We start from the raw sequence: 20,609 nt of genomic DNA on the forward strand, positions 1-20,609 counted from the left end.
CAAATCTAATAAACTCAATCAATCTGTGGCCAAACAACTCTGCCTTTAAAGCACACCTTCATTATCCTTAACTCTCCTTTGCACATGGTGGGGGGGGGGCTGTCCCTTACCTAAAGTGTCACATTGATTCCTGCCCCATCTCTAGGCTTGCTTCCAAGAGTAACTCCTCCAGCTCCTTCTCGTTTTTGGAACAGTTCAGCTCTGAAAAACAGAAATGGACAACTGGAAGGTCGCGCAGCCATTATCAGGCTGAGCGTAAGATCAGGGCTGAACCACCATCCTGCAGCCCTCTGAAGACCAGCGGCCAGCAAACCATCATCTCTGACACGATGGAAGGAGACTATTATCCCATCCATGGGAAAGAACCGTATTTGCTGAGGTTAAATTCTGGAACTCCTTTTTTTCTCTTAACGACCCTGTAATCCAGTGGTTCTCAACCTTTTTAATGCCGCGACCCCCAACTGGTCGTAAGTCGAGAACTACTCAACCGGTCGTAAGTCGAGGACTACTCAACGGGTGCAGCACTGTTTGCAGAAAGGGACTTTTGGCGGGCTCAGCAGGGCAGAGACAGCCTGGACAATTCCTATTGGCTTTAGAAAGCCAATAGAATTAGACTCTATTCAAGAGAGTCTATTCTATTGGCTTTCAAAAGCCAATAGAATAAAAGGGAGTAGCACAGCTAAGGAAAAGGGGGAAAAAAATGGCAGACTGTGTTGTTTGGCAATCCCCATGAAATGGTCGTTCAACCCCAAATGGGGTCCCGACCCACAGGTTGAGAACCACTGCTGTAATCCCTCTCAGCAGAGTGGAGTCGGAGTGACTGAACGGAGCTTGAGCGTTTACTGGCTGGATGCCCTTCCTGACGCCTACACAGAGTTCGGAGCAGACGATAACTCATCATACCCACAGAGAGAAATATCTGCATCAAACTCACAGCCTCCTGATTGCGAGGCGAGAGCTGCACCTCTTAGGCCACCGCGCCACTCTAAAACCTTGGAACTTTTAATACCACTTAAATCAGGGGTGCCCAACCTCGGTGACTTTGTAGACCTATGGGCCTCAACTCCCAGAATTCCCCAGCTAGGCATGCTGGCTGAGGAATTCTGGGAGTCGAAGTCCACAGGCCTTAAAGTTGCTAAGTTTGGACACCCCTGATTTAAAGGCTTTGATCTAGCCCAGGGGTAGGCAACCTTGGCTCTTTTATGACTCATGGACTTCAACTCCCAGAATTCCTGAGCCAACATGGCACAGCTTGGAAACCTCTCCCTTTCCCCTCAGCGCAGCTGGCTCAGGAATTCTGGGAGTTGAAGTCCATGCGTCATAAAAGAGTCAAGATGGCCTACCCCTGGGCTAGCCTCAACTGTTTTTTGTTTTTTTTTTTGTCCTTGCTCCTCCTGCTTTTTCGGGAGCGTATCTCCAGCACTGAACATCAACCCTTGCCTTCATCCCCAAGGAGGGGAGCCCCCTCCCCCCTTGCTGAGCCTCACCCTTCAGGACAATAAATCAAATGCAGACTGCGGCCAGGCCCTTTCATTCTACTGTTATATACATCTTTTGTTGTTTTCTTACCATGCTCCACCGCACAGCTGGCTCTTTTCCCATCGTATCCTAAAGGTGTGTCTGGCAGCATGTGAAGAAACTCCGTCTTGAGTCCGTTCGGAAGCAGAGTGAGGTGGACACTGTCCTCGTAGGACCCAGGGTTCATTTTTTCGGTGCCCAAATGGGAACTCGGCGTGGGGGGCGGACTTTCCAAGCTGGCTGGGGGCCCAGCCACCGTTTCACCGGTCTCTGCTTTGGAGCCTTCAGTCTTTACGGGCAGAGCATCCGCCTGCCTCGAGGGAGGTGCAGACAGAGCTGGGGGGCCTGCCTTCTGCGGGGCTCCCCTCGCCTCCGGCAAGCTCTCCACCCGGGTCACCACGAAGATTTTATGGCCTCGCCCAGGACTGGAAACCGATATCCGTTTCTCCTTCCCAGGAGAAGGGACCTGCAGTGGCGCACTGCTTGCAGTTCCTATTCGAGGTTCACATTTTATGATGTCTTCGGCAGTGTCCGAGGGGGAGGTCTTGTCTTCGGCTCCACGGGGGACCCTGTCCTTCTCGAGGGAACCCACCCCGGGAACGCCCTCGGTGTGGCCAGGCTTGCTGTGTTGTTCCGACGGAAAGAAAGTCTTTGCTTGTGAGGTCTCTTTCTCCTCTTCCTCCTCCTCTTCCGTGTCCGAGTCAGACTCGCCGAGCTGGCTGCTGTCATCGGGCCCCGTCTCCTCCGCCGCTCCGTTCTCGCGGGACCTCAGGGCTTCGGCACCGTCTTCCACTTCCTCCAGGCTGGACACCACGTCCCCGTTCCGCCCACCGTCTTCCGCTGCCTGCTGCTGCTGCTGTTCCTCCTCGTCCTCCAGAGGTCCTGTGACGGTGATCTCAGGCATGGAGGCCGACTGCTGGAGTTTCTGCTCCTTCTCTTCCTTCTCTTTGGCCAGGACGAAGTTGCGCTTGCAGCCGTTCTGGATCTCGGTCAGGAGGGCTTTCTGCGTCTCGAGAAAACTCTTCACCTGTTAAGAGGAGGGAGGCAGAACAAGGCGGATGGGCACAGTTTTAGAGCAATTTTAGATCAACTGAGGAGGCTTCAAGGTATGAGCTTTCTTTCCTTCGCGCCTGCTTCTCAGTCCAATCGGCCTGGGTCCAGATGTGGTGCGGGTGGCAAACTCCACCCCCATCATCCAGCCAGCTTTCATTCCTAAAGCAGGGCTAGAACTCCCTGTCTCCCGGTGATTGGTCTAAAGTCACCCAGCAGCTGTCCTAGCTAAGGCAGGACGAGAATGACTGCCTCCTGGTGATTGGTCCATAGTCCCCCAGCTGGCTTTCATGGCTAAGGTGGGACTAGAACTCCCTGTCTCCTGGTGATTGGTCCAAAATCACCCAGCTGGCTTTCATGGCTAAGGTGGGATTAGAAGTCCCAGTCTCCTGGTGATTCGTCCAAAGTCACCCAGCTGGCTTTCACGACTAAGGTGGGACTAGAACTCCCAGTCTCCTGGTGATTGGCCCAAAGTCACCCAGCCGGCTTTTATGCCTAATGTGGAACTAGAACTCCCAGTCTCCTGGTGATTGGCCCAAAATCACCCAGCAGCTTTCATGCCTAAGGCGGGTCTTGAACTCACGGTCTCTTGCTTTCTGACACTGTGCCTTAAAAACTAGAGCCAGCTTTAGGGAATTTGGGGAGGGCCCATATTGGGAGTTGGCTTCCCACCCTGACTTACCGATTCCTTTTTGGGCTCCCGGTCAAGGTCCAGCCTGAGCAAAGAATGATTGACCTTCAGCGCCAAGGACAAAGCCATCAGTCCCCCTGTCTTGATCTCGTTTTCTCGCAGGTCCAGCCGAAGCAGACGGGGACTCTCCGCGATGAACTCCGCCACAGCCACAGCACCTGCACACCAAGAGAGGTCAGGCAGGCCTCGCAACCCCAGTTTGGGAGGGCTTCTGCTGCCCTGCTGGGGAAAGCTGCCAAGTCGGCTTACCTTCGCAGGTCAGCTTGGTTGAAGCCAAGCCCAGCCGTAACACTGAGCGGTTACTGATGAGCCCGTTCTTCAGGTTGCGGACACCCTCGTTGCCAATCGGGTTGTGTCCCAAATTCAGGGTCTCAAGACTCTGGGTGTGAGGCTGAAGACGTAAGCAGGGCAGATGGTGGGTTATGAATCACTGCATCTTCCTTCCTCCCTCCCTTCTCTGACACTTTCCTTCCTTCCTTCCTTCCTTCCTTCCTTCCTTCCTTCCTTCCTTCCTTCCTTCCTTCCTCCCTCCCTCATTTCTTCCTCCCTCTGTCCTTTCTTCCTTCCCTCCCTCCCTCCCTCTCTTCCCTGACCCTCCCTCCCTCCCTGTCCTTCCTTCCTCCTCCCTGACCCTTCCTTCCTCCCTGTCCTTTCTTCTTTCCTCCCTCCCTTCCTTCTTCCCTCCGTCTTTCCTCCCTCCCTCCTTCCTTCCCTGACCCTTTTTTCCTTCCTTCCTTCCTTCCTTCCTTTCCTCCCTCCCTCCCTCCCCTGACCCTTCCTTCCTCCCTGTCCTTTCTTCTTTCCTCCCTCCCTCCCTTCTTCCCTCCGCCTTTCCTCCCTCCCTCCCTCCCCTGACCCTTCCTTCCTCCCTGTCCTTTCTTCTTTCCTCCCTCCCTCCCTTCTTCCCTCCGTCTTTCCTCCCTCCCTCCCTCCTTCCTTCCCTGACCCTTCCTTCCTTCCTTCCTTCCTTCCCTGACCCTTCCTTCCTTCCTCGCTCTTCCTCCTTCCCTCCCTTCTCTTTAGCCAAATTACATCCATAAACAGAAAAAAAAAAAGTTAAGAGTTGTTGGGCAGCTAAGACAGTCTAAGAGTCACAGTCTACTCTGATTCCTTGGAGGCCGATCCATTGAGCTGGCAGCCACAGATCTAGCAAGCGTCTCAATCCGTGAGTCAGGGAAGCAACGAGGCAGTGAAGCAGCAGGACCCGGCGCTGGTGGACTCAGAATCAGAATGGGACAACTCGCCACGGCCAACTCAGCCGCAGGACAACTCAATTTAATTATTTAAAATAATTTTTAAAAGCTGTTTTAATTTTTGCTATTCACATTTCATTGCGTCCCGCCTGTGGCCCCCTTTCTTTAATGATTCTATTCCAGTATTTCTTGGATATTCGTGTAACTCTTGTCTCGCGGCGAATTGTCCACAACAAGTTGGCTGTCGTAGACCCGGCTCAGATCCTGCCAGGACCCCCTCTTGCCTTTTCTAAAATCAAACCTGAAACACTGCAAGGCCTTCTGCCCAAATCTACACCCTACAATCTCCAGGTAAAAGGATCTGGGGGGGGGGAGGAGAGAATGTCTTCGGAAGACAGTTTCCCAGCCACCATCTTACGTGGGCAGATCGATGCTCTGCCTTGCTTTAAAAAACAGTTCTACGTCGGGTTCTCCGTCGCCTCCAGGTTTCAAATTGGAGACTCTTCCCCGAAATACGGCAAGAGTTTTGGACTCACCAGGGTCATCCCCATATAGGCCATGCCGGTGTGAGTCAGCTGATTATTCCACAGCACGAGGGTGACCAGGCCTTTCAGCTGTTCTTTCAGCCCTTCACAGATATAGGCCAGTCCTGGGAAGCACAAGACAAGCAGATGAGAAAGGGAAGTGGGTTTTTTTCTGTTTTTTTTTTTTTTAAATAGCACATGGTTAACACAGAAGTTCGGCATGTTCTGTATTTTTAGCTTAAGGGAATAAAGACATCCGTTTGTTCTTTCTGGAAACTTTGGATTAGCTTCTTCTTGGGGTTACAGCTGTCTTGAGATGTCTGCATCTGCTTTAAATAATTTATTTAGTTTCTGGTTATGTTTGCTTGAAAAGAGGAAACGCTGAAAAATGAGCTTCTTGCATCCGAGGTATCTTAACGCTTTTGAATTTTAATTTTAATTTCTTGAGTTCCTCAAAGAAATTGCACGTTTTTAGGAGCCCACAAAAAAGAACCTTATTTAAAAATCAATCACCAGCTGACAGCCCAAATTCTCCCAAGTCTGCAAGCTGGGCTGATTCAAAAATAGAATGCTGTACGAATTTATTGCAATAAATAAAGTGCATTAAAATCAGGGCCCGGCTGATACCTGTCGAGTTGATGAGATTTATTTAAAAGTTCAAAGAGACACAATGAACCCGTAAGTAAGATGCTCATATTTTCTGAATGAAAGTCTTATTTTTACTCTCGGGACATTTCTATGTATCCTTTGACCAGCGAGGCCAAAATAAATTCTGCAGAAGTCAATCAGATGTACAAAAGCTTATTAGTTCATTTGCAGAGATGTCTTCAAGCCACAGCATCTGAATTTTTCTTGGCTTGGAATCTGAGAACAGGCAGTCCTCAAATTACGATCATAATGGAGCTTGCATGACCTACTCAGTATGATGGCCTGTTTTGCAGTGGTTAGTTATGGGTGCAGTTTCACCCCCCAAATGGAAGTAAATAGTGGTTGCAAAACCATTGTAAAATCTAATTGTGCGGCTGCAGGATGCTGCAAACATAAATGCACCCAAGTTGCCAAATACCCAAAGTTGATGAGTTTGGGATGTGTGTGTGTATGGGGGGGGGGGGGCTGGGAGAGACAGTCAGTCCTAGCTCCAAATTCAGGTCATGTATCTCCCCAGCAGATCCATCATAGCTCCAGTCACTAAGCCAGTGGTTCTCAACCTATGGGTCGCAACCCCATCTGGGGTCGAACGACCATTTCACGGGGGTCGCCAAACAACGCAGTCCGCCATTTTTTCCCCCTTTTCCTTAGCTGTGCTCCTCCCTTTTATTCTATTGGCTTTTGAAAGCCAATAGAATAGACTCTCTTGAATAGAGTCTAATTCTATTGGCTTTCAAAAGCCAATAGGAATTGTCCAGGCTGTCTCTGCCTGCTGAGCCCGCCAAAAGTCCCATTCTGCAAACGGTGCTGCACCAGTTGAGTAGTCCTTGACTTACGACCGGTTGAGTAGTCCTCGACTTACAACCGGTTGGGGGTCGCGGCATTAAAAAGGTTGAGAACTACTGCACTAAACGATCTATTTTAAGTCAAGGGCTACCTGGAACCTTACAGCTGAGAATGAATTTGCAATTTCTTCCTTCCCTTCCCTTCCCATTCCCCTTCCCTTCCTCCTTACTTTCCTTCCTTCCTTCCCTCCCTCCCAAAATGAGGATGCTTGAGGCAGGAGTTCCCCTACCTGAATCCAGGATGTGGTTGTTCCTGAGGTCCAGGATCTGTATGTAACAGTTGAACTTCAACAGGTTGCCGAGCTGAGCCGAGTCTTGGAGGCTGTTGAGTTTATTATCCGCCAGGTAAAGTTCCCGCAGGTTCATGTTCATTTTCAGAGCCGTCGCTAACAAAGAGAAAAATAAAACAATGAGCAAGCGAGAACTTGGGCGGAAGAACAAAACGTCCAGTCCCCTGTGGCTGTCATTTTGCAAGGATGCAAACATGAGAGTTGGCTGCAACGAGGCCATGGTGTAAATCCCATCCCGATGTTCAAAGTGAAGAGATGGGGTTTTTCACCATGACACAAGCCGAGGGACACCCTGCAGCCAAGGCTGTGTTGAAGAGGCCTTTCTTTTCACAACTTCTTTTACCTAACGTTCTTTTAAGCTGTGAAAATAAAAAAGCCCTATGGATTAAGCTGGAGGCCCAGTTAGTCTAAGATTTTGTTTTGCACAGTGATCAAGGGATGCTTCACCTGAAGTGTTAATGCCACTTTACAAGGCCTTGGTAAGGCCACACTTGGAATGCTGCATCCAGTTTTGGTCACCACGGTGTAAAAAAGATGTTGAGACTCCAGAAAGAGTGCAGAGAAGAGCAACGAAGATGATTAGGGGACTGGAGGATAAAACATACAAAGGATGGTGGCAGGAATTGGGTATGTCTAGTGAAAAGAAGGATGTGGGGTGACAGGATAGCAGTCTTCCAATATTTGAGGGGCTGCCATAAAGAAGAGGGGGTCAACCTATTCTCCAAAGCATCTGGAGGCAGAACAGGACAAGCCTCCCGTCACTGGAAGCTTCTTAAAAGCCTCCAGTGAGGGATCACCCACAACTTCTGGAGGCAGGTTGTTCCATCGGTTAATTGTTCTCACTGCCAGGAAATTTCCCCTTAGTTCCAGGTTGCTTCTCTCCTTGATTAGTGCCCATCCATCATTTCTTGTCCTGCCTTCTAGAACTCTGGAAAATGGGTCGACCCCCCTCTTCTTTGGGGCAGCTCCTCAGATATTGGAACACTATCATGTCCTCCCTAATCCTTTTCATTAAATAAACCCAATTCCCGCAACTGATGCCTACCCAATTTTTCTAATAAGGGTGGGAACTCATCAATTGGTCATAAAAAGTAGCCATAGAGGTGGAACAAAGCACACTCCTAGCTGGGCCATATATTATTATTATGGATCATCGCACAGTCAGCCAGATGTTCAGACTGGATTTGGCATTTTGTCTACCTATCGAGTCCTTACCCAGGACCTGGGATAGGCAGATGTGGATGTTTGATGGTATTACAGATACCGTCGCAGGATGGAAGCAGTTCCTAGTAAGGCCGCCTTTTGCAATTGACTAATAGCGAATTTGTCAGTGCCAATGGTGTTCAAGTGGTGCTCCAGTTGTTTTGGGATTGCACCCAAGGAGCCTATCACTATTGGTACTACCCTTGCTTGCTTTTGCCACAGTCTTTCTATTTCTATTTGTAGGTCTTTGTATTTTGTTATCTTCTCCAGTTCTTTCTCGTCTATTCTGCTGTCTCCAGGCACTGCCACGTCCACTATCCAGACTTTTTTGTCTTTCTTATCGACAATTGTTATGTCTGGGGTGTTATGTTGCAGGTGCTTGTCTGTTTGAATTCTGAAGTCCCAGAGCAATTTAATTTTATCATTTTCTATGACTTTCTCTATTTTATGATCCCACCAGTTTTTGCTTACAGGCAAATGATATTTTTTGCAGATGATGATGATGATGATGATTATTTCTCCTTCTTCTTCTTCTTCTCCTCCTCCTCCTCCTCCTCCTCCTCATTATTTATTTATTTATTTATTTTCAAATATTTATATGCCGCCCAATCCCAAAGGACTCAGGGCGGCGTACAAAGTTAAAACAATGATAAAACAATAAAATAAAGCAGTCATACCACGAGTCCGATCATATCCCGCCCCCCCGGGGACATCAGCCCCAGGCCTGCCGGAACAGGAGGGTTTTAACGGCCTTCTTAAAGGCCGGCAGGGTGGGAGTAGTTCGAACCTCGGGGGGAAGTTGATTCCACCAGGTCGGAGCCACCACAGAAAAGGCCCTTCCCTGAGGGCCCGCCAGCTGACATTGTCTGGCCGACGGGACCTGAAGGAGGCCCAATCTATGGGACCTCACCGGTCTCTGGGAGCTGTGCGGCAGAATGCGGTCCTGTAAGTAACCTGGCCCTATGCCATGAAGGGCTTTGAAGGTGATAACCAACACCTTGAATTGCGTCCGGAGACCCACAGGAAGCCAGTGCAGCTCGCGGAGGATAGGTGACACGTGGGCGTACCTTGGCGCGCCCACAATCGCTCTCGCGGCTGTGTTCTGAACCAACTGCAGCCTCCGAACGCTCTTCAAGGGTAGCCCCTTCTTCTTCCTCTTCTCCTCCTCTCCTCCTCCTCCTCCTCCTCCTCCAGAGGTTTGGAATGGAAAAACAACCAAGTCAACTAATGCTGGCTATCGTTGCCAGGACCAAAGAGGATAGTCTTTCAGCCTTCATTTATTATTGCTGCAGGTCTGCATGTTAAAAGTCCGCCAGGCTGGTTCCAATACATTATTCACGCTCTTCATCTTTATTTGCAAGAATGTCCATTGTCTCTCCTAAACTCTAGAAGCAGCCTTAGAAGATAAAATATCACAGTGGAATCGGCCAAGGGGGCCTCACTTGGGGGGGGGGGAGGAATCAAGATAACAATGAGTTGATAGAGAATGTGGGGAAGAGGTGAGGGGAACCATTTCATTTGGCTTGTACGCACTTTTGAAATACTGCCTGACATTTAAAGGAAAATAATTGTAGCTCTGGGTGCTACAGGAGAGTGCGGTTTGTGGAATGGAAGAGAAGGAGAAAGGGAAGAGGAGGAGGAGAAGGACTGTTGAGGTCCTTGGTACTGTACTCTCTGAGTTTGGTGGTTTCCTTGCAGACTTTTCATGATCCAAACTAGGTAAAATTATCAGTGCTACAAGGGGAGGAGGAAGGAGGAGAAGGAGGAGAAGGAGGAGGAGGAGGAGGAGGAGGAGGAGGAGGAGAAGAAGAAGAAGAAGAAGAAGAAGAGGAGGAGGAGGAGAAAGAGAAGGAGTAGGAGTAGGAGAAGGAAAAGAAAAAGAAAAAGAAAAAGAAAAAGAAGAGAAGGAGGAGGAGGAGGAAGAGGAGGAGGAGGAGAGAAGGAGAAGAAGGAGGAGGAGGAGGAGAAAGAGAAGAAAAAGAAAAAGAAGAGGAGGAGGAGGAGGAGGAAGAGGAGGAGGAGAGAAGGAGAAGAAGGAGGAGGAGGAGGAGAAAGAGAAGAAAAAGAAAAAGAAGAGGAGGAGGAGGAGGAGGAAGAGAAGGAGGAGGAGGAGGAGAAGGAGAAGAAGGAGGAGGAGGAGGAGGGGAAAGAGAAGGAGGAGAAGAGGAGGAGAAGGAGAAGGAGAAGGAGAAGAAGAAGAAGAACTGTTGGGTCAGTGCTCTCTGAGTTTGGTGGTTCCCTTGCAGACTTTTCATGATCCAAACTAGGTAAAATTATCAGTGCTACAAGGGGAGGAGGAAGGAGGAGAAGGAGGAGGAGGAGGAGGAGGAGAAGAAGAAGAAGAAGAAGAAGAAGAAGAAGAAGAAGAAGAAGAAGAAGAAGAAGAAGAAGAAGAGAAGAGAAGAAGAAGAGAAGAAGAAGAAGAAGAGAAGAGAAGAGAAGAAGGAGGAGGAGGAGGAGGAGGAGGAGGAGGAGGAGGAGAGGAGGAATAGGAGAAGGAGAAGGAAAAGAAAAAGAAAAAGAAAAAGAAAAAGAAAAAGAAGAAGAGAAGGAGGAGGAAGAGGAGGAGGAGGAGGAGGAGGAGGAGAGAAGGAGAAGAAGGAGGAGGAGGAGAAAGAGAAGAAAAAGAAAAAGAAGAGGAGGAGGAGGAAGAAGAGGAGAAGGAGGAGGAGAAGGAGAAGAAGGAGGAGGAGGAGGGGAAAGAGAAGGAGAAGGAGAAGAAGGAGAAGAAGAAGAAGAAGAAGAAGAAGAAGAAGAAGAAGAAGAAGAAGAAGAAGAAGAAGAAGAAGAAGAAGAAGAAGAAAGAAGAAGAAGAAGAAGAAGAAGAAGAAGAAGAAGAAGAAGAAGAAGAAGAAGAAGAAGAAGAAGAAGAAGAAGAAGAAGAAGAAGAAGAAGAAGAAGAAGAAGGAGGAGGAGGACTGTTGGGTCAGTGCTCTCTGAGTTTGGTGGTTTCCTTGCAGACATTTCATGACCCAACTAGGTAACATCATCAATGCTACCTTCACAGACTTTACAAAGAGCAAACCCTACCTACATCCTTCTAGCGCTGATGATGTTACCTAGTTTGGGTCACCAAATGTCTGCAGGAAAACCACCAAGCTCCGAGAGCACCAGGGACCCCTCAGTCCTGACATTTGTTTTTCACATGACCACAACTGCTCTCTGTGCCTAAGATGTTAACTTACTCACAAGAAGCAACTGGATCTCTTTAACAGGGGATTCGGAACAACTGCAGCACGGGGTGGGGGCAAAGGGGTGCAAAACGCTAACAAAAGAACAGTCCAAGCTACTCACCCAGTAGCATGAGGGGACGGCCCGACAGGCTAGCGTTCTCCAGGTGCAAGACAACCAGGCTGTTGCTGATGCGCAAGGCGCGGGCCACAAATGGGGCCGAGTGATCCAGAAGAGGCGTGTTGCGGGCATCCACGTACTGGAGGCAGTTTGTCTGGGGGAGAAAGAAAACAGCAAAGGGTCAAGCCCAAAAGACCAGATCCACGTGAAAGTCCAAATAGCCTGTGCATGGGAATCTTCTCAACTAAAGCTTAGCACCTGCTTGCAGCTAGATCTGGGCTGATGGAATTCACAGGAAGTTGGACTTAGCTCGCTTGTGAGCCGTGTGCTGCAGCTGCCAAAAAGGCCAACACAGGGCTAGGCTGCATTAACAGAGGGATAGAATCAAGATCACGTGAAGTGTTAATACCACTTTACAAGGCCTTGGTAAGGCCACACTTGGAATACTGCATCCAGTTTTGGTCACCACGATGCAAAAAAGATGCCGAGACTCTAGAAAGAGTACAGAGAAGAGCAACAAAGATGATCAGGGGACTGGAGGCTAAAACATATAAGGAACGGTTGATGGAATTGGGTATGTCTAGTTTAATGACGAGAAGGATGAGGGGGGACATGATAGCAGTATTCCAATATCTCAGGGGCTGCCCCAAAGAAGACGGAGACAAGCTATTTTCCAAAGCACCCGAAGAAGGCAGGACAAGAAGCAATGGGTGGAAACTGATCAAGGAGAGAAGCAACCTAGAACTAAGGAGAAACTTCCTGACAGTGAGAACAATTAACCAGTGGAACAACCTGCCTCCAGAAACGGTGAATGCTTCAACACAGGAAGTTTGTAAGAAGAGACTGGACAGCCATTTGTCTGAAATGGTATAGGGTTTCCTGCCTGAGCAGGGGATTGGACTAGATGACCTCCAAGGTCCTTTCCAACTTGATTATGATTATTATGATTATTAGGCTGATCCCTCTTTTAACTCTGCCCCCAGCTCTGCCACTCCTCCACCTCCACAAAGTCGGATACAGATAGACGTAAGTCCATCCCTAGGATTTGCCTCCAATTCAGGAGAAAAGATAGGAATGGCATTTCCATTACAGGGAGTCCTCGACTTACAGTGACTGTCCGAAGTTACGACAGAACTGGGAAAAAAGTGATTTATGACCATTTTTCACGCTTAACGACCGTTGCAGCTTCCCCACGGTCACAGGAAGAAAATTCAGACGCTTGGCAACTGATTCACATTTACGACGGACGCCCTGTCCCAGGGTCACACGATTCCCCCCTCTGGCGACCTTCTGACAAGCGGGAAGCCAGAGTCACTTAACAACCGGGTTAATTAACTGAACAGCTGCAGGGATTCATTCAGCGACGCTGGCAAGAAAGGTCGTAAAACGGGGCAAACTTCACAACAAATCTCTCAACTTAGCCACAGAAATGTTGGGCTGAATTGCGGTCGTTTAAGTCAGTGGTTCTTAACCTGGGCGATATTGCCCCCCAGGGGGCGATTTCATTTTTCAGGGGGGCGAAGGAATGAAAAGGGGCGATGTGGGGGCGATGGAGCGAGAAGTTTTGGGGACACTTTTGAGAGTTTTTCGTACAGTGAATCGCTGTATATCTGTCGTACAAAAACATCAGATCGCTCGCTCTTAGTGGATTGAATTGTGTTTTCAAATGTTCCTCCAGCTAGCTTCAGTACAGAACGCCGTACATATGTGAAGACGCATCGCTTATCTTCGTGCGCGTTGCGCAGCAGCCTCTGCCCATACAGTGGCGCGCCATTGGCCAGAATATGGGAGATACGGGAAAAAGACTGGAAATAAATTATTTGCATCGCTATGTCCTGATGACAATGTTAAAGAAAACAAATCAAGGGTTTGCATAAATCGAAGAATTATTTCCTAGGTTGTAATTGAGAGGTTATGTTGGGGGAGGGGGGCGATGACAACTTCCTCATTGGCTCAAGGGGGCGATTCATTCAAAAAGGTTAAGAACCACTGGTTTAAGTCAAGGACCGCCTGTCTGTTGGTTATTTCGACCTCTCTTGTCCTTCCCCGTGCCTGCCTATGACTTTTCCAAAATGAAGCTTAGGAGACCTTCGGCACAAACCTTCCTCATCATGTGTGCAGCTGCCTGCCAGCCCCGGGTGCCGATGTGTTTGTTAAAGGAGATGTTGAGGTGCGTAGCAGATTCGTAGTACTCAATCATATCGAACAGTGCCGATGCACCCTAGCGAACAAGAGAGGGAGGAGGGAAAAAAAAAAAAAACACAGCAACAGCCTGAGCAGAGGGTAGCATCCCAAACCATCACCTTGCCTGCATCCCAGGCACCGGTGCCGAATTAGCAAAGTTAGCAAAGTTCATTTAATTTCGTTTCCATTTACGAAGACATTACCTCCTGCAGTTTAAAAGCAAGATGCCTCTTTCCAGACATTCTTTTTTCTTCTTCTTCTTTCTCTTGAAGACATTTCGCTTCTCATCCGAGAACTGAGGAAGCTTCTTGGAGGAGAAGCGAAATGTCTGCAAGGGAAAACAACAACAACAACAAAGGAAGTCCAGTTGCCTCTTGAAAAAATACCTTTGGGACAACCAGGACCTAGATCAGTGGTGGCGAACCTATATGGCACGGGTGCCAGAGGCGGCACTCAGAGCCCTCTCTGTGGGCACGCGCGCCGTCGGCCCAGTCCTAGGCCTTCAGCTGAGTTTTATAAAACCTTTTCGCTTTAGGCCTCCACCGCCATGTGCAAAAAAAAAAAAAAGGTTCAATCAATCAGTCAATTTCAACTTCTCGCGGAAAAAAAAAGTTCTTGCAAAGTTGGAATTGATTGATTGAACTTTTTAGTCCCACCCAGTCTGCCATTACCACTGCAGCCATGCCCACCCAATTGGCCACACCCACCCAATTGGCCACACCCACCCAATTGGCCATGCCCACCCAATGGGCCACACCCAGCCAATGGGCCACATCCACCCGGCACTCGACAATGCGTAAGTGGGTTTGGGGTTGCAGTTTGGGCACTCGGTCTCTAAAAGGTTCGCCATCACTGCCCTAGATGATGGAGACCCTCCACAGACGTCTTTCCAGACAGTCAATTCGAACTGGATTATGAATTTGTACACAAAAGCAACGGGGGCCCTTTGTCGACAGCAAGCCCAACTTGGTTTAATAAGGCTTGCTTGGAGTCTACACAAGGCTGTGGTCCTCAAGAGAGAAAGCGTACCTTTTCGATTCCTGAGACGGTCACTTTGGAATGAGGGGGGGAGGGGAAGGTACGGCATTCTGCTCCCCCAGGAGACAAGAGAGGAATATTTAAAAAAACAAAAAAATCTTTCTAGGTTACATACATCTTCATCGAGGCTGGTTTGCTCCAAATCCACAATTTTGAATTGGAGGCGCTTAAAAATCTCCTCCAGAGCTTCACAAGCCTTGTAGTCTAATTTTTCACCTGTAAAACAAGAGAAAACAAACAGTATGTAAAGGTTTAAAAGGGGAGGGAGGGGATTTATGACCAGCCAGTTGGAAAGAATTAAAGGAAGAGACATTTTAGATCAGTGTTTCTCAACCTTGACAATTTTATGGCATGTGGACTTCAACTCCCAGAATTCCACAGCCAGCATTGCTGGCTGTGGAATTCTGGGAGTTGAAATCCACATGCCTTAAAATTGTCAAGGTTGAGAAACACTGTTTTAGACACTCTTGGGATTCAATGCACCAAACGTCTCCCTGCTCAGGAAAGGGGGGGTGAGCTGCCCAGGGCAAGGCTACCTCAAATCAAGAATCAAGTTGGTATACCTAGCTGTCAGACCCATAGATATATATATTATGGCTGTGAATGGCTGAATCGCTAACTGGGGGAAAAGCTGCACAGATCGCAGTAGTTGGGAGGCTTAAAATGAGGGTAAGATCAACGAGGCCTGGAAAAGCAGGGGGCTGGACTAGAAGATCTCCAAGGTCCCTTCTAACTCTGACATTCTATTCTATTCTATTCTATTCTGTTCTGTTCTATTCTGTTCTATTCCCTATTCTATTCTATTCTCTATTCTATTCTCTTCTATTCCCTATTCTATTCTATTCTCTATTCTATTCTCTATTCTATTCTATTCTCTTCTATTCTATTGCCTATTATATTCTATTCTCTATTTTATTCTCTATTCTATTCTATTCTCTATTCTCTTCTCTCCTCTTCTATTCCCTATTTTATTCTCTATTCTATTCTCTTCTCTATTCTCTTCTCTATTCTATTCCCTATTCTATTCTATTCTATTCTCTATTCTATTCCCTGTTCTGTTCTGTTCTATTCCCTATTCTATTCTATCCTATCCTATCCTATCCTATTCCCTGTTCTGTTCTATTCTATTCCGTTCTGTTCCATTCTATTCTATTCCCATATTCTATTCTATTCTATTCTATTCTATTCTATTCTATTCTATTCTATTCTATTCTATTCTATTCTATTCTATTCATCAAACGGGGCACAACACAAAATGGTCTTGCTTAGCAACGGAAAATCCGGGCTTTCTTTGCCCCCTTTCAAACTCCTGATAACAATGATGAAGTGCCCATTCACAAAGCACCATGAATTGGAAAAAAAAACTGCGCTCATGATGCAAATTTCGCCCAGGTCAGGAAGGATGCTCAGAGCAGTGGCTGTTTAACCCAGACAGGGCTGCTCTTTCTTCTCTCGGCTGTCAAGTGTGACCCATTCGTTTTCCATTCAGATGACGTCTACACTCTCACACACACCTGGAGCCCTGACAAATTTATGGCCCTGCCCCCCCCTCTCTGGGAACAGGCATTTTCTTTTGAAACGAAGCTTCTGTTTAGCAGCCCTGCACAGGAAAACCACCTTGCAGCCAAGAGGCTGTCATCCTTGTGCAAACACAATGTTTACCCAGGGCTTTAAAGGGGACTGCTTAGTTATGAAATATAAACCAGGGGAGGGAACTGGGGGGGTGGGGGGAGAGGAAAGTTCACTGCAGGTGAATCCAAAGAGGGTCGTGCGTCATTCTGGCTTATTGTGGAAAAGATGATACAGGTGTTCATCAGCCACCTGTCAAATCTGGTTGCACTATTGGGTGCATTGGTGATTTTCCCCCACCCCACCCCAAGCTTGATTCACTTTGCAAATCTACAACTGGAGAAAGATGAACCGCAGAAGTGTCCGTGGCAAGCCGGTGATAAACCTGAGCCAGTTTTAGAACGTCGGATGACACACGGCAAAGGATAGTGACAAATTTGCACGTGGCAGTCGGCAAAAATGGCCCCAGGGTCTGTGACATCCATTCTGCCCGCCTTTGCAAAAAGGGGGGCTGTTTTCAAATGCAGATAACTGGAACCAATTCTTGAACGGGAAGAGGGTAAGGTGTGACCGTGTCGGCAAACAGCTCTGCTGACGAAAGGCTGGAAGACATACCTTTTAGATCCAGGCAATCTATCCGAGGGGTTAGATCTTTAAATTCCTGCAACAGAAGAATAGCAAATTATGATTTATGGCAAGGGTGGGAGAGAAGCACGGGAGTGTGCCAGGGCCCTGCGGGTGTCTTATAACTTTGGATAGTAAGATGGGAAGCACAGATAAATGTAATAAAAAAATAAATAAATAAATCATAAGCAAAAAGTCCAAATCTCCCTCAGACCTTCTTCAGAAGCCAAGTCAATTTGCTTCGGCTCTACGATTTTCTTCCTGGCCATGGTTCTCAAGATGGAACCCCTAAAATTCAAAATCCAACGATGGATGCTAAAGAGAATTTTGCAACTTTGCTTGAGATCAGAGGCAATCTCCTTTCTCCTTTTCCTTGGATGGAGAGATGCTATGAGAAATTGAGAGTAGCCTCTATGAATAGAAGATCTGGATTCAAGTCTCTCCAGGAAGGACTGGGAAAAGATCTTGCCTGAAAAGCTTGGGAAGGCTGTGGAGCTAGTTCTTGACTTACAACTGTTCATTTAGGGACCGTTCAAAGTTACAAGGGCATTGAAAAAAAAAATGACTTTACGACCGTTTTTCACACTTTAGGATCATTGCAGCTTCCCCGTGGTCACGTGGTCAAAATTGGCAACAGAGTCATAGTTATGACGTTAGCAATGTCCTGGGCGCCTGTGATCACCTTTTGGTGACCTTTCTGACAAGCCGAGTCAACGGGAAAGCCAGATTCACTTAACAACCGTGTTACTAGCTTAATAACTGCAGTGATCTGTTTAACAACGATGACAAGGTCGTAAAATGGGGGCAAAAGTCGCTTAACAATAGTCTCACTTAGCAATGTAAATTTTGAGCTCAATTGGGGTTGTAAGTCAAGGACTGCCTGTATGAACAGCACCTAGGTCAGGGATAGGCAACCTTGGCTCTTTTATGACTCGTGGACTTCAACTCCCAGAATTCCTGAGCCAGCCATGCTGAGGGGAAAGGGAGAGGTTTCCAAGCTGAGCTATACTGGCTCAGGAATTCTGGGAGTTGAAGTCCATGAGTCCTAAAAGAGCCAAGGTTGCCCACTCCTGTCCTAACCTGATCCCTCAGGACAGGGTGGGAACTATGGCAACTTTATGACCTGTGGACTTCAACTCCCAGAATTCCTGAGCCAGCCATGCTGAGGGGAAAGGGACAGGTTTCCAAGCTGAGCCATGCCGGCTCAGGAATTCTGGGAGTTGAAGTCCACCAGTCATAAAAGAGCCAAGGTTGCCTACCCCTGGCCTAGGTAGACCAAGGGCGTGCCTCAGCACAAAATGGTTTCCTACGGCTGCCAAAAATAAAGCCCAAAGACGGATATAACCACCTCCACCTCCTCCTCCTCCTCCCACAGCCAGATCTAATCAATCAAGGCAGGGATACCTTTAAGAACAAGCACCCACCTGGACCTGCTTCAGTAGTTTGGGTATCTGTTTGCAATTTAACTTTTGACAAGCTTGCTTGTAGGCGGTGAGAACTTCTTCCACAGTCACATTCTGGGCTGAAAAGGGAGTGAGAAAGAGAGGGAGGTAGAGGAGCTGCCAGTGACGAAAGGCCCCCCTTGCTTGGGCACCAGGAGCTTCAGAAGCACGTGTGCACACACACACACACACACACAAAGAAGAACCTCAGAAGTGGACAGTACCTGGAGATAAGAAGCCGAAGGGTGCGGGGAGGAGTAAGGGTTTTTGGGAGCAGCCAGTAGCTCAGCCTTGCTCGTTTATTTATTTGCTAGATTTTTATCCTCCCTTTGTCAGTAATTCAAGGTGATGAACATACTTAATGCTTCCTCCTCCTCCTATTTCCCCCCCCAACAACAACAACAACAACCCATTGAGGTGAGCTGGGCTGAGAGAGGGAGGGACTGGTCCAAGGTCACCCAGCTGGCTTTCATGCCTAAGGTGGGACTAGAACTCACCGTCTCCTGGTGATGGGGCCAAAGTCACCCAGCTGACCTTTATGCCTAAAGCGGGACTAGAACTCTTGCAATCTCCTGCTTTGTAGGTCAGCACTTTTAACCATTAGGCTAAACTTGTCTTTTTTTGTGAATGTGATGCTCCCACACGATGTTCAACAGATTCCTTCACCCCCCATTCTCTCTCTCTCTCTCCTCTCCCTCTTTTTCTCTCTCCCTCTTTCCTCTCTCCCCCTCTCCCTCCCCCCTTTCTCTTTCCCTCTTTCCCCCCTTTCCTCTCCCGCGCTCTCTCTCTTTCATTGCCCCCTTTCTCTTTTCTCTCCCTCTCTCTCCCTTTCTCTCTCCTCTCCCCATCTCTCTTTCCTCTCCCCCCTCTCCCCTTCCCTCCCTCTCTCCTCTCCCCTTCTCTTTCCTCTCCCTCTTTCTCTCCCTTTCCTCTCCCTTTTCTTTCCTCTCCCTCTCTCCCTTTCTCTCTTTCCTCTCCCCTTCTCTCCCTCTCCTTCCCTCTCCCTCTTTCCACTCCCCTTTCTCTTTCCTCTCCCTCTCCCTCTCTCTCTCTCTCTCTTTCCTCTCCCCCCCTCTCTCTCTTCTTCCTCCTCTTTCCAAGAGGAAGCCCTCTTTGGGCTATTAGTTATTAAGGAAAAAGAGACTGGCATTCCTTCAAAGGTCCCTCCAGACTGTTTTCTGCAAGATTGTGCAGCTGTGGGTGGTTTGTGATTAACTGGGAAGCCTGGCACCAGCATGTAAACTGATAAGAGCCATTAAGCACAAATATTTACTCAAAGAAAACAGCCAAGCCAACCTGAACAGCTTCAGGAGCTGCCAAAGAGACCGTCACAAAATGTTGGGGTCAGGCCTGAGGTAGGCAGGCAGGCAGGCAGGCCCCTAATTACAAGGTTAGAATCTAACCTTGATTACTGAAGCAGAGAGATGACCATCCCCCCACCCCCACCCAATCCTAACCCGTGCCTGGCTCCGTCATTCAGAAAAGGATAACTCCACCATTAACACCATCCCTGGCCACAGAAGACATTTGCAAGGGGTTGTAGCTGCCGTGCATTTCGGTTTTAAGGGTATTTGTCAGCAAGCCGAGCATTCCAAGTCCAAGGACTCTTTTGTTTAGCTTTCTTTAAATAATAATAATAATAATAACAACAACAACAAGAAGAAGATTGCACAAACTGATTACAAGCAGCGGCATGACAAAGTAGCAACAATGGTGCATTGGAAGATCTGCAAAAAATATCATTTGCCTGTAAGCAAAAACTGGTGGGATCATAAAATAGAGAAAATCATAGAAAATGATAAAATTAAACTGCTCTGGGACTTCACAATTCAAACAGACAAGCACCTGCAACGTAACACCCCAGACTTAACAATTGTCGATAAGAAAGACAAAAAAGTCTGGATAGTGGACGTGGCAGTGCCTGGAGACAGCAGAATAGACGAGAAAGAACTGGAGAAGATAACAAAATACAAAGACCTACAAATAGAAATAGAAAGACTGTGGCAAAAGCAAGCAAGGGTAGTACCAATAGTCATAGGCTCCTTGGGTGCAATCCCAAAACAACTGGAGCACCACTTGAACACCATTGGCATTGACAAATTCGCTATTAGTCAATTGCAAAAGGCAGCCTTATTAGGAACTGCTGTGTAATACCATCAAACATCCACATCTGCCTATCCCAGGTCCTGGGTAAGGACTCGATAGGTAGACAAAATGCCAAATCCAATCTGAATATCTGGCTGACTGTGCGATGATCGATAATAATAATAATAATAATAATAATAATAATAATAATAATTTCAGAATCCTGAATTTGGGGGGCAAGCATCTGCAAACCTGCTCAATTAACTCTAGTTTTGCAGTTCATTGTTTGCTTCAGGGAGCTCTCCTAAATGGAGGGTACATTTTAAGGTCAATTCCCCAAGCCATTTTTTACATTCAAATGGGAAAGGGTGGACTAGCAAGACACCAGGGTTAAGAAGGAGGTCATCCACATGA

General features: G+C 47.8%; 1 protein-coding gene across 1 annotated transcript in view; it reads right to left on the minus strand.

Annotated features, from left to right (window-relative positions):
* The window catches only part of PPP1R37 (protein phosphatase 1 regulatory subunit 37), a 44,792-nt gene that overhangs the window by 3,659 nt on the left and 20,524 nt on the right, over positions 1 to 20,609 (minus strand). Inside the window, exons 2-12 of the mRNA XM_039352244.1 lie at positions 18,093 to 18,190; positions 16,660 to 16,705; positions 14,591 to 14,691; positions 13,355 to 13,474; positions 11,257 to 11,407; positions 6,700 to 6,855; positions 4,989 to 5,101; positions 3,509 to 3,650; positions 3,251 to 3,417; positions 1,570 to 2,545; positions 111 to 201 (exon numbers count right to left, since the gene is read on the minus strand). Coding sequence (XP_039208178.1) covers positions 119 to 201; positions 1,570 to 2,545; positions 3,251 to 3,417; positions 3,509 to 3,650; positions 4,989 to 5,101; positions 6,700 to 6,855; positions 11,257 to 11,407; positions 13,355 to 13,474; positions 14,591 to 14,691; positions 16,660 to 16,705; positions 18,093 to 18,190 — 2,153 coding nt within the window. The 3' untranslated portion in view covers positions 111 to 118. The remainder of the gene's footprint in view (positions 1 to 110; positions 202 to 1,569; positions 2,546 to 3,250; positions 3,418 to 3,508; positions 3,651 to 4,988; positions 5,102 to 6,699; positions 6,856 to 11,256; positions 11,408 to 13,354; positions 13,475 to 14,590; positions 14,692 to 16,659; positions 16,706 to 18,092; positions 18,191 to 20,609) is intronic.

This window comes from Crotalus tigris, unplaced genomic scaffold (assembly GCF_016545835.1).
Source record: "Crotalus tigris isolate CLP2741 ecotype Arizona unplaced genomic scaffold, ASM1654583v1 scf7180000018413.2111637, whole genome shotgun sequence".
In the NCBI taxonomy this organism is placed as follows: Eukaryota; Metazoa; Chordata; class Lepidosauria; order Squamata; family Viperidae; genus Crotalus; species Crotalus tigris.